The sequence below is a fragment of the Pteropus alecto genome, unplaced genomic scaffold, assembly GCF_000325575.1.
Source record: "Pteropus alecto unplaced genomic scaffold, ASM32557v1 scaffold223, whole genome shotgun sequence".
In the NCBI taxonomy this organism is placed as follows: Eukaryota; Metazoa; Chordata; class Mammalia; order Chiroptera; family Pteropodidae; genus Pteropus; species Pteropus alecto.
The window spans coordinates 676,736-689,238 of NW_006434441.1; the positions used below are offsets into that span (position 1 = coordinate 676,736).

The 12,503-nt window shown below is 45.8% G+C and overlaps 1 protein-coding gene across 6 annotated transcripts in view; it reads right to left on the reverse strand.

Moving 5' to 3' along the window:
* INPP4A (inositol polyphosphate-4-phosphatase type I A) overlaps window positions 1-12,503 on the reverse strand; it is an 88,610-nt gene that overhangs the window by 48,165 nt on the left and 27,942 nt on the right. For all 6 annotated transcript variants that reach the window (XM_015587424.2, XM_025045027.1, XM_025045028.1 and 3 more), the window contains exons 3-7: window positions 11,576-11,789; window positions 10,869-10,913; window positions 3,641-3,759; window positions 1,416-1,532; window positions 1,087-1,166 (exon numbers count right to left, since the gene is read on the reverse strand). In XM_015587424.2, the coding sequence (XP_015442910.1) occupies window positions 1,087-1,166; window positions 1,416-1,532; window positions 3,641-3,759; window positions 10,869-10,913; window positions 11,576-11,681 (467 nt within the window). In that variant the 5' untranslated portion in view covers window positions 11,682-11,789. The remainder of the gene's footprint in view (window positions 1-1,086; window positions 1,167-1,415; window positions 1,533-3,640; window positions 3,760-10,868; window positions 10,914-11,575; window positions 11,790-12,503) is intronic.

Genomic DNA, 12,503 nt, shown 5'->3' on the forward strand with positions numbered 1-12,503 from the left:
AGGCCTGGGCTGGAGCCCCAAGGAAGCCGTGGTCACCCAGGGTTTCCCCAAGCCTCTGAATCCTGATATGACAGAGCTGATGCCACTCCCAGCCCCAGTCAGCTATACCCCTAAAACCTCTGGCAGCAGGGGGGAGGCTGCCAGCTACCTGGGCCCATCTTGCTTATCCAGGGAAGCCCCAGGCCTTTTATTTAAGGTGTCGGACTCAGTCAGGCTCTCCATGTTCATGGGGTCACTTCGAATGCCCATTTCCTCTGAGACTCTCACTGTCTCAGGCCCAGAAAGGCCCTTCTCCCTACACCATCTGTCCAATGGTGACCTCAGCTCCTTCTAACAGGGACGATGTCCCCTTCTTACATGGACCTCTAATGCCTGGCTTATGATGTGCCCGGACATTTTCTCTAATAGCCCTCTCATTTTCCCTGAGACCCTCCCTCCACCCTAGGTCAGGTCCGCCACTCACAGCAAGGACGGCTGCCAGGCTCCCGTCCTACCCAACACCAGCAACACCCTTACCATCACTGCCACAGAATGCTGCACCATCCAGCACGGAATTAACCCTCTCTGTCAAAATACCTTTGCTATTTTGGACTGTTTCCTTAATTTTTACATTATTTTGGGAAAAAAAAAAAAAAGAATGCCATAGCAGGATTTTGGTGGGAATTGCCCCTAAAATGAGTTTGGGAAGGGACGACGTCTTAACATTCTCCATCTTCGTTCCAGGGACGCAGTAGGGGGCGGTTTCCTCCTCCCTCCACAAACAGTTACCGAGAGCCAGGCACTGTTTCACAAGCTCAGGATACAGCAACAAAGCAAAATAGACAGAATTCCCTGCTCTCGGGAGCTGACGTTCTACTAAGGGGAGGGGTGGGTGCTAGACAAATACATTTAGTGTTACTAGACACACATCTAGGTTTCCCTCAGGTCTGAGTCCAGCAGGCAGGCCATACAGGCCCGTGCCTGACACACCTCAGCGGACAACCAGTGCCCGCTGAGACCAGCCTCTGGGAGGGACAGGATGCAGGGCCCCTCCCCATTGACCCCTGGGCCCCCAGATTCTCTCAAAGAAACAAATTAAAAACCAACCTTAGTGTTAAATGCAACCGGTGATGCCTGTCCTGGAGCAGATCCTTGACAATAAATGTTCCAGAGCCCAGCAAATACATCTGAGGAAGAGGGAGAGCCAGCGTCAGTCCCCTTGTCCTCCCTCTGCTCCAGTGACCAGGTCCCAGGGAGTCCGGCTGGTCCTCATTGAAGAAGCCCAATAGGGAAGCTCGGAAAGAAGTTCCCAAAGACAGATGCGTCTGGATATCAGCTGGCCGTGAGCCAGGAATGAAGCCAATCCCATGTTCACGTCTCACTGAAATGACTACAGAACTTAAGAGATTCCCACGAACCACAACGTGCTACTTAACTGTTCCCTGAGATCTGTCTTTGACGTCATACACGGAGAGTTTGATTTGTGTCATCTGATTGATAAGGGAGTCTTGGAAAAAGGCGATACTGCTTAAAAATATAGGATTGTTGGTTCCCTAGAATGGGAAAGAGAATCATCAGAACACAGAGGTAGGTGGTTAAAGTAATCACTCTTGAAGTACAGCCACATTTTCAGAACGAGTAACATTCTTACCGACTTGGATGAATACAAATGCTCACGGCAGCTTAAACCAATGCAGACAACCCAAACCTGCCTTTCGGAAGGGGCAGAGGAGCCCGAAAGCCCCTGACCAACCCAGACACGACCAACCCAGACACAGCCAATGGGCCACTGCGCAAGCTCTGCCCAGGCTCACTGTAAGGGCTTGTCACTTCATGGGAGGAGTTTTTTAAAATGGAATCGGGCTAAATGTCCACGTGTATTCCTGGTCGCACAGCTTTGGACGAGGCATGGATTTGGATCTACTACTTTGGGTTGTTTCTATGAGATGTGCAAGGGCGGAAGGAAGAGGAAAAGGACAGCTTAGGTCGTTTTCTTATTTCTAGAATCCTGTGGTTTGGGATAATTAAGTCCTGGCCTTTTTAAGGCCATCCCCTTTTTGAGGACTAGCTGCTAGTTTCTAGATCATAAGTGGCTATTTCCTGGCAGCTTAGCCTCACCTCCCAAAGCTCCATATTTTCTTTCTCAGGCAGTGGTGAACTATCTTGGCCAAATGGTTAACGGTTCCTGTTTGTACCTGTGCTTGGTTCCATGCCTCTGGCTGTGTGCCCTCTGCAGCTCCAGGTCCATCTCTCAACAGGCCATCCAGCCTCCCTCTCCACCCACCCTAGCTAACCACCTCCGACTCTCCTTTCACTGAGGCTCCAAACCCAGGCATCTGCTTTGGTGTTTCTTTGTCATGCTCAAGCACCCGGCGACAATGAACTCCTCTCACAACCCTTTCTTTCCTCTCCTTCCCCCTGGCAGTCAGGACCTCCCTGAAACACCTCTGGTCAGGTGACCACTGCGTGAAAGCCTACACTGGCCCGCTGTAGACTCCTAGCCTGCCTTTCCAAGGCATCCCCCACGCTCTCCTTTCTGTGCCTTCTGCACATACACTGAACGGGCTAACGTTACCTTCCGAACAACACAATGCTTCCTCGTCGCCTGTGCATCACACCACAGAGCTCTGGCATGCTCTGCGGCAGGTAGGCCCCAGACTGGCAGCGTGGGCCCCGCCTGGGAGCCTGTGAGGAATTCAGAGTCTCGGGCCCCACTCCAGGCCCATGGAGCCAGAATTTCACTAAGTGGCCCTAGGAAGCCGCCTCCAACCCTCAGGGCTGACTGGGACCCCATCCTCCTGGTGCTGTCCTCATCTTTCAACACCCCATACTCTGTGGGGTATAGATGTGGTCACACTCATTTGTGCCTCCCTGCCCACAGGGTGGTCAACCTCTTGGGGGCAGCGACTGGGTCTGGGTGGCCTATCACCCGCAGCACCCAGCACAGTGCTTCCTGTGTAGCGGTGCTCAAAAAGACTTAGAAAACACTGTTGACTTGAACCTCCATTGCAAGAGAATGGAAAGAGTCTACCTTCCAAACTGTAAAACTGGGGTGAGGAGAAAGCTCAGTGAATCTGCTGCAGACGGCCAGGAAGGGGTTAATTTTCACAGACACTCATACCACTAACAGAGCTCTGCAGAATCTCACACCAGCAACTCCTTTCACAACTCACGCAATGTGCTCAGTTACCTAAAAGGCTTTTGCAAAATTCCCAAGGAGAATACATATCATTTAATGTAAAAAGTATATATGTTACCCACAACTCAAAAGGATATAAAAATAAAAACCGATAAAAACAGGGGTATGCCCCAGAAGAGGGTTGGTTAACAGTCACTCTCCAAACTTTAATTAATGAGCACAATTCTCCAAAAGTAGAAGCCAAGTGGATGTGACAGGAGAATTAGGTCACCTCTTAAAAGGCAATTGACCTTACAGGATCATTGTTCAAAAATAACTGGCCAATAGTTAATCAATAACTAAAGGATTCAGCAAACGGAAACACCACCCAGATGAGTAAATGTGAGGGAGAACATCAATGTACTGAAAACCCATGGAAAATAGCAACGATTCCCATAAATCTCACTGAAGCTGCGGGTGCTCAGGTGGCCAAGAAAGATCACGTGAGCCTGTGGTCGAGCCCCAGGGGCCAGCAGCACCCACCTCAATGACCTCGGTCTGAGCGTGCTTCGTCCAGAAAGCCTGAGGAGGGGTGGTCACACTCACTGCTACAAAACTATTTGGTTTCCGATCTAGCGACGGAGTATGCAGCTCACTGCAAGCTGCGGGATCAAAATGGGAGAGAAACGAATCCTTTAATATCAGGCTCTAGGTGATTCTCTGGTTCAAGTAGACGCAAAGAGCAAAAAAAGTGAGTGACACTCAAACAGAGGACACAACTGCATTTTCAGTTGTCACAGGGAGGTGATTTCTTAAACTGGAATGAACCTGCCCTCACTCCCCTTTACCTCCCCCCCTACCCCCACGACAGCGGCACCCTAAGTGCCTGGGGACCGCTGAGCTGGATGGGTTCCTGTGTCCAAGGACTGGAACACAGGGCCAACAACCCTATCCAGTGTCTGACCATAAGCTTGACCTCAGCAACTAACTGAACTTCTAACGGCTGATCTAAGCAGCCTGGGACTACATGAAATCACAACACAGCTACTACATGTGCCGCGTCCGTGGCTGCAGCGCTGGCCCTAAGCTGTGGGCCCCACGCTCTCTGTGCAGGTGCACATGTTGGAAGCAAATTACAATCTTACGGCAAAATAAACAAAACTCTTTAAAAAGAGAAGTCATTGCTCATTTATTATCTTTATAAGACTCACATCAAACACAATAAGAGTACTAAACATGTTACTTGTTAAAACTTAAACAGTTTCAATTAGAAATTTATGGTACTAAGTAAGCATTTTGAAATATGAGGCTCAGATAATTCTATCGTAGAACTGACCTACTGGAAAGATGATCATATTTCACTGAATCTAACGTGCTATCTGTTGCAAATGGCACTATGAAAGAGAAATTTAACACACTGCCATTAGAGTAGGATATGCTATTGACTGTAAGACACTCTCTTATTAAAGAAATATTAAAACATGAAAAAATACCCATCTTGGAAGTGATGAAATACACTATAAACTAAAGTTAAACACAAGTAGAAACAAATCACTTTTTTGCAGAGGCAGTGAATCCTCCCTAGAGTGCTGTGAGCATTTGCTTAATTTCCAGAATTCTGAAACAATGATTTTGACCATTTTTGCCAGGGTTTTCATTGCCTTTAAGAAGGAAAGGATTTTTGGAGGCCCTTAATCTGTCATTCTTGCCCTCATCATCGATTTTTAAAATGCGCACTGGCAATGTACATTTAGAAATGGATTTTTTTACTTCTGAAAATTAATTTTGGTTTTCTGATTATCCCTTTATCTCATATATCTGAATTTTCATTATTTATTAGGCATGATAAAATACAAAGAGCTCAGGTTTTCACTTCAACGAGTTTTGACAATCATATACACCTATGTAACCATCATCAAAACGAGACAGAGAACCTTCTCCATCGGACCAGAAAGTCCCCCCATGCTACCCGCCTCTGTGACCACCATCTGATTTCCATCACTTTGTTCCTGAATTTCATATAAATGGAATGTTTTCGAGACTTCTAAGTGAGAGCAGAGGACGTCAACTTTGTAGGAAGCCAACAGTTTTCAAAAGTGGCCACACCGTTTTACGGTCCCGCCGGCAACGTGCATGCGTTCTGGTTGCTCCGCATCCCACCACGTTTGCTGAGGTGTTTACTTCAGTGGCTACAATGGATGCACTTTGACTTATGCTTCTGTGATGTTCAGAATCTCTCCACTGTGTGCTCATTGTTCATTTCCATAAATTCTTTTGTCAAGACTCTAATCAAGTCTTTTGCTCATTTTTGAATTCGATTGTTGACTTTTTAATGATGGATTTGTAAGCATTTTATTCTGGATCTGTCCTTTGTCAGAAATATGTCCTGTGAATATCTTTTTCCCAGTCTGTGGTTTACTCATTTTCTTAAAGATTTTTAGATTTTTTGATTTTAGATTTTTAATTTTAGGGAGCGGTAGGAAGGAAAATGTCCCCCTTCTCCCAAAGTATCCATGTGCTAGTTTCTGGAGCTTGTGACTATATTATATCACAGGCAAACAAACTGTAGGGATGTGAGTGACGTCATGAATCTCGACATGGGGAAATTTTTCTGGATTACCTAGGTAGTCTTAATCTAATCACACGAGCTCTTAAAAGTAGAAGAGGAAGGTAGAAGGGTGAGTCAGAAAGATGTGACAAGGGAAAAAGGTGAGATCTAAAGCACGAAAGGCACTCGACCCGCCATTGCTGGCTCTGAAGATAGAGGAAGGGGTCCACAAACCAGGAAATGTGAGTGGCCTTTATAAGTTGAGAACCAGCCTCAACTAGTAGTTGGCAAAGAAATGGGGACCACAGTCCTAAAACTATAAGGAAGTGAATTTTGCCAACGATCTGAATAAGTGAGGAAATAGATTCTCCCGTATGGCCCCCAAAGGAATGCAGCCCTGCTGATGCTTTGATTTTGGTGTTAGAAGGCTCTGAGCAGAGAAGCAGCTGAGCCCAGTTGGGATTTTGACCTAAGGGAATTATAAGATAATAAATATGTGTTGTTTTAAAGTGCTAAATTTGTGGTAATTTGGTATGGCAGCAATAGCAAACTAAAGCACAGAGTTAGTGCTTTCTGTGTTCTGGCCAAGAAATCTGCCTACCCTGAGGTTGTGAGTTACCCTTTGCTTTCTGGAAGAATGCTTTAAGGTTTTATTTTTTAAAGTTCTCTGCTATGTCTACTACATCTGCCTCAACAGTAATCAGGGATTTGATTGTTTCGCTTTCTCTCTCTCCTTTAGCTATGCCCCTACGTGACCCATGGCCTGGTCTCACTCAGCTTGCACTTTCATCTGGGTTCTCCACATGCAGGCTAGGCTGGAATATTTGAGTCTTTCAAGCAGAAGTGACGGCAGACGGACTGAGGAATACAAGTGGCCAAAGGCTGGGAAGACTAACACCGGTTGTGTGGCTAAAAGGCCAACTGCCACCTTCAGAACATGCCTTCCCACAAGTGACAGTCTTTCCTGGCCTTGTCCCCAGCCCAGCCTACCTAAATCCTACCCAATATGTCGTTCCTAGCCCTAAGTTCCACAGCTTCCACGATGCTTCCTCTCATCAGCTCACATCACGCCGTTTACATCACTCCTTTGGCATATTTCCATAGAAACCATCCCTCTCTGATATGTACGCCTCGTCTCGCCAGACAAACCCTCTGTAATGCCTGCCGAGTGAACACCATCAAGGTAAACAGGTAAAATAGGTTTCAAGTGTATATCATTTGACTCTGCAATTCCATATCCAAGAATTTATTCTAAGGAATTAATCAGCAAAAATATATGAAAGATCTATGCGCATGTGTGTTTACACATGTGTGAACTCCTATGTCCACCAGGAGGAGACTGGTCAACATAACTGGCACAGCCGCATAACAGGTCCTGTGTGGACACCAACCTGGTGTGGCAGGTCCCATGTTAATAAAAACGAAAGATGCCAGTGACTCTTTGCTACCTGAAAAACCATGTTAAGAACACTAGGAAGACATTTTTGTAAATAACTCCACCACCTCCACACCCAAAAATCATTAAAAATTTCTGTATAGCACTGTGTAGGCAGAAAAAATGTCTTGAAGGATATATACCAAAATGTCAAATGTGATTCTCTCTCTCAGGGTTTTCTTTTCCTCTAACATTTTCTGTAAGAAAGAATTTTAAATAAGCATTTTTTAATTTTAAACATTTATTTTTAAGACGAAATGTTTGATCAATCATCTGGCATCTGACCCTTGGGTTTTTTAAAACTTGTGGTAAAATTCATTTCACATCACCTTTTTAAGCTGTTTCTTCCTCTGTGTATCTAATTAATATGATGGTATTGTTCTTATTGATTTGTCGCATCAGAAATGTCCTGGTTTCTGTTACAGGGGTGGGGATTTTTAACTGTTATGTTAACTCTCATCTTCTCTCTATGCTCAGTTTAGCCCAGTTTTTGTAGTTAAACCCACATTCTGCATTGTGGAAGTTAAGTGAATATTATTCATTATAAGCACGTGGGGCTTCCTTCACTCTCTCCCACGTTGGACCCTGTTTCCTAGGCCCCATGTCTTCCGTTTTCTCAAGTCATCCCCTCTTCAGAGTGAAGCCCATCTGCCACCAACTTCCAGAGAAAGGGTATGGGGGAAGCAGGTTTACCTGAGACGCTTAAGCTGAAGCAGGTCCCTTCTACCCTCATATCTGACAGACAGCCTAGCTGACCACAATTGGAAACACCTTCCAGCCAAGTCTCCAATGCCACTAAGGTCTCCACACTGGCTGTATCCCTGACCCTTGGATGTGACCATTTTCTTTCTTTTCCGGAAGTTTTTAGATTTTTCCTTTGATTTCCAGTGCTCTGAAACTCCGCCATGATGTGCTCTGAAGCTCCGCCTTGATACAGTCCCTGTCACTGTATCGGGCAGGCCTGGGGGGCATTCCTCGGTCCCAAAAGACCCCTTGTGTTATTTCTTGGTAATCTCCCCCCTTACATCCTTTTCTATTTTCTCTTCTCAGTGTGAGACCTCCCGAACTTGCTCTCTAATTTTCCATTTCTATTTCTCTCCCATTTTCTATTTGCATTTAAATTTTTACTTTCCGGCAAGTAATAACAAATAGTAGAGAGGATGCAAAGCAAAAGGAAGCTTTATACACTGCTGGTGGGACAGCCACTATGGAAAACAGCATGGAGGTTCCTCAAAAAATTTAGAATTGATCTACCATATGATCCAGCAATTCCTCTACTAGGTATTTAACCTAAAGACTTGAAAACTCATATCCAAAACGATATTTGCACACCAAGGTTCGTAGCAGCATTATTTATGGTGGCTAGGACATGGAAGCAACCGAAGTGTCCTATGATAGATGACTGGATGAAGAAGCTGTAGTAGATGTATACAAGGGAATATTACTCAGCCATAAGAAGAGATGAAATACTGCTATTTGTGACAACATAAATGGACTTCGAGATAATCATGCTAAGCGAAATAAGCCAGACAGAAAAAGTTGAAAACCACATGATATCACTTATATGTGGGATATAAACCTAAAAGCAACAAATGAACAGGACAAACAAACAGAGACTCATGGAGATGGACAAGAGACTAGTGATTACCAGACGGTAGGAGGAAAAAGGGAAGAGGAGAGGTAAATGGGGAAAAAAGGGTCAAATATGTGGTGACAGAAAGAAAACTAACTGTGGGAAGTGAACATACGTTGTAAATATATAATACGCCTTACTGTTAAAATGTACAGCTGAAACTTACTGGATTTCGTTAACCAATGTCACCACAGAAAAACAAATTAATTAACCATCAAAAAAAAATTTTACATTCTGGGGTAATTCCTTGAATATCTTCCAATGTTTATTGAATTTTTAAATATTTTCTATCCTATTTCAAATTGCTAAGATTATCCATGTTCTTCAACTGTTCTTTTCTTCTTTAGAGTATCCTATTCTTGTTTGATGGATCATATTCTCTTAAGGATATAAATTATAATTTATATATATTAAATATAGAATTATGTATATACGAAATATACATTAACTATATCTACATAAATATACAATTTATGTACAACCCATCTGTCTGTCCATCAGCAGGAGAATGAACTACAGTTGACACACACAATGAACAACCACACAGCAAGGAAAGGAATGAGCTGCTGACCCTCACAACAACATGGCGAGCCTCAGGGGTGTGGCGCAGAGTAAAAGAAGGCTGTGTGATATAGGGTTCCATTTACTCAGGAGGCAGAATATATAGTGACAGGAATCCGGTCAATGGTTGCCAAGAAGTGAAGGTGAGGACTGGCAGGAAAGGGGACAGGGAAGGCTTTGGGGTGATGCGAAGGTTCTGTGTCTTGACAGTGGTGGTTACATGGATGTGCATGCTTATCAAAACTCACTGAATGGATACGTTTTACATATAAATCATACTCAATATTGATTTAAAACAAAATGAAAGAACAGTCAGAGATCACACAACCTTTGTAGAAGGCTCGCAATATGAAAGAAAAAACAGAACTTGGAAGAAGCAGAGATATTGAAGAAAATAAGAAGAAAATGTCAAAGAAATTATACATCGAAGAAATGATACACCGTACAGTTTGTGTTTCTGTTTCTTATTCTTCTTGATGTTTGGGAGAATATAAGATAAGGGGGCGAAAATATGCTCGCTCTCTGCTGTGACACTGGGAGTCTCTGGGCTGGTATTCAATCTGTAAAGAGCTATGAGGATCTAAGTGGGGTGGCAGGCTTGTGTCCTGCAGCCCTCAGCTCCTGCCCTGGCCCCGGCCCCAGCCACAGCCACAGCCACAGCACTCAGCACAGCACTCTGTCCCCACTGCAGCCCTAGGTCGGGCTGGGGAAAACTGTAACTTGTTTAGGAGTGTTTACCCTGAAATGGGAACGTTTTCTAAAAGTTTAACGTTAACTTCACAACAATGCTTTTCTATTTTTGTGGGTTTAGCAATTTGTCAAAGTCTCTCTGTTTTGTTTGGACCACCATGAGCTTCTTTGTCTCTCAAATGGCAACACCCCAAATAACACATGAGGAAACCCGTCCAGTAAGGTCAAGGGCAGGCTCGAGGCCACGCAGTTCATTTGCAGCACAGTCTGGACTACATTTTAGGTCATCTGACTCCCCAAGAGGTGCTTCTTTATGTTACACACACATCCTGGACACCGATGTCTGGACACTGATCAATGCTGACCACCATCCAGGGAATAAGTGAAGGGGACAGGACTGCCAGAGAGCGTGGGCTCCAGATGAGAAGCATCATGGTGGCTGACCCCACTCTGCTCTCCAACCTCCTGGGCAAGCTGCAGTAATGCCACACTTCCCTGATCCCAGAGCTGGCACATTCTCTCTCTGATGTCCCTGAGGGGTGGGCACGCAGGTTATCACCTGCACAACGAAGGTTAGAGATTCAAACACACAGGACCTCACAGCCAGGAGCTGACACCGCTGGCCTTAAGCCTGTTTTCTCACCTATCAGGCCCCTCCTGAATGAGTGGGAGGAAAGGAGGGGAGGCCTCTGTGCAGCTCCAGGGGCTCCCCACGGCCAGACCTGCAGGCGTGCCACCCCAGACCCCCCACCCACAGAGAGTCCACTCCGATCTCCAGCTTCACCTCCTTGGAAACGCTTCAGCAGCAGTGGCGGCAGCAAGTTCTCTGAGACAAACTTGGGCCAGCAGTCATGATTTTGTTTTTGAGCAACACATATTAAAAAAAAAATTTAAAGACACCTACCTAAGCTGAATTCTAAAATGGGCTCATCTGGATCTTGCAGGTTTCCTGAATAAAAGAGAAATGCCAGAAAAAAGTTATCCTTAGTAAACTTTTCCCTGCATTTAGATTTTATGAAGAAGACGAAAAAAAAACCCTGATACATTTGTAATCATTTCACAATATATGTAAATCCAACCATCATGCTATACACCTTAAACTTACACAGTGACGTAAATTGATTACCCATCAGAAAACTGGGGGAAACCCCAACACTCTATTTTTCCCTCAAAAACCTGTTGTACAAGATGATTTCTTCATTTTCTAAACATGCCGTTTCCAAATTCCTAAGAAGTCTCAGACCCATGGCCATATAGCTTCCTCCTTGGGCTATACATGCACAACAGGGAGGGTCTGTGCTGTGGTCTGGGCGCTGGCCAGTCCAGCCCTGTGACCTTTGGCACAGCACCTACTGCAGGATGGGCCACACAGCGGTCTGTCCGAGCAGGACACCTGATGTGGGCAGGGCCCCGTAAAGCAGTTCCCAGGAGGAGTACTAACTTCCCTTGCCTATTCTGACTCAACCAGAGAATGCCAGAGCAGGGCACCCACCAGCCGGGGGCGGTCACTAGGGGTTCAGCCTGGCTGGCCGCTGGGTGCCCTAGGAGGCATGCTTGTCCCTTCGAGCGTGGCTGCAGCGTAGGGCCCGCCAGGAGCCCTGTAAGGCTCACCTGCCAGAGAGAGGCCAAGCATGTCAGCTGCCACATCAATGGTGGAAGCCCGCTGCATCGCACGGGCCCTGGTGCCATGGCGAGGGCTCTGCTCTCTTGCTGTCATGATGTCATTGGTGATGACAAGCTTCCTGTTCCTGGGTCAGACCACACCTGATTCCCCGGGAAGTGCTGTCACCTGGCAGCACACCTGTTCCCTAAGGTGGCAGTAGTCCTGAGAAATAGAAACAAACACTGGTAAGACACAAGCGATAGGGAATGAGGCCCTGCTCTCGCAGACAGTAAGTGACGGAGCATGGGCAGGGCCGAGAAGCCAGGGTCCCAGCATGGGAGGAACCATGGTGGAGTCTGATGGCCAAGGTCCCTTCAGTCACCTCTCCCTCTGCACTCGCTAGCACACTCTCACACACATACCACATACCACACATCACACACACGCTATGGGGCCCGTGCAGAAACCATGTTCTCTCCAAGTACATGACACATGAAATAGTGTTATTCATGCAAGCACAAGCTATGGCTTCTGAGATTTTCTTGCTTGCTTTATTATGCTTTTCTGTTGGCAAATCTCATAGAATCTCATAAGAATTTAAACCAACCCACTACACTCTCTTTTAGAAGGGAAGAGATGCGTAAAAGGGCTTGTCATCCACCAGTTGTAGCATGGTGGGACACGGGAGGGACAAGGCACATACATCTGCAGCCCTGCCATCTGTCTTTCCATAGCTGCAGACACCTCACGTCTTGGTCTGGGACTCTCTTTTCTGCAGAACACGTAGGTGATAATCTACACCTAACGAAGGTGGCTGTGCCATGTGGTGATATGCAGTCTGTGCAGAGACCTGCTGCAGGCTGGATCACACAGCACAGAACTCACATTCTGCTCTGAGAAGTGGGGTGACAACAAGAAGTGACTTTCATGGTTTTC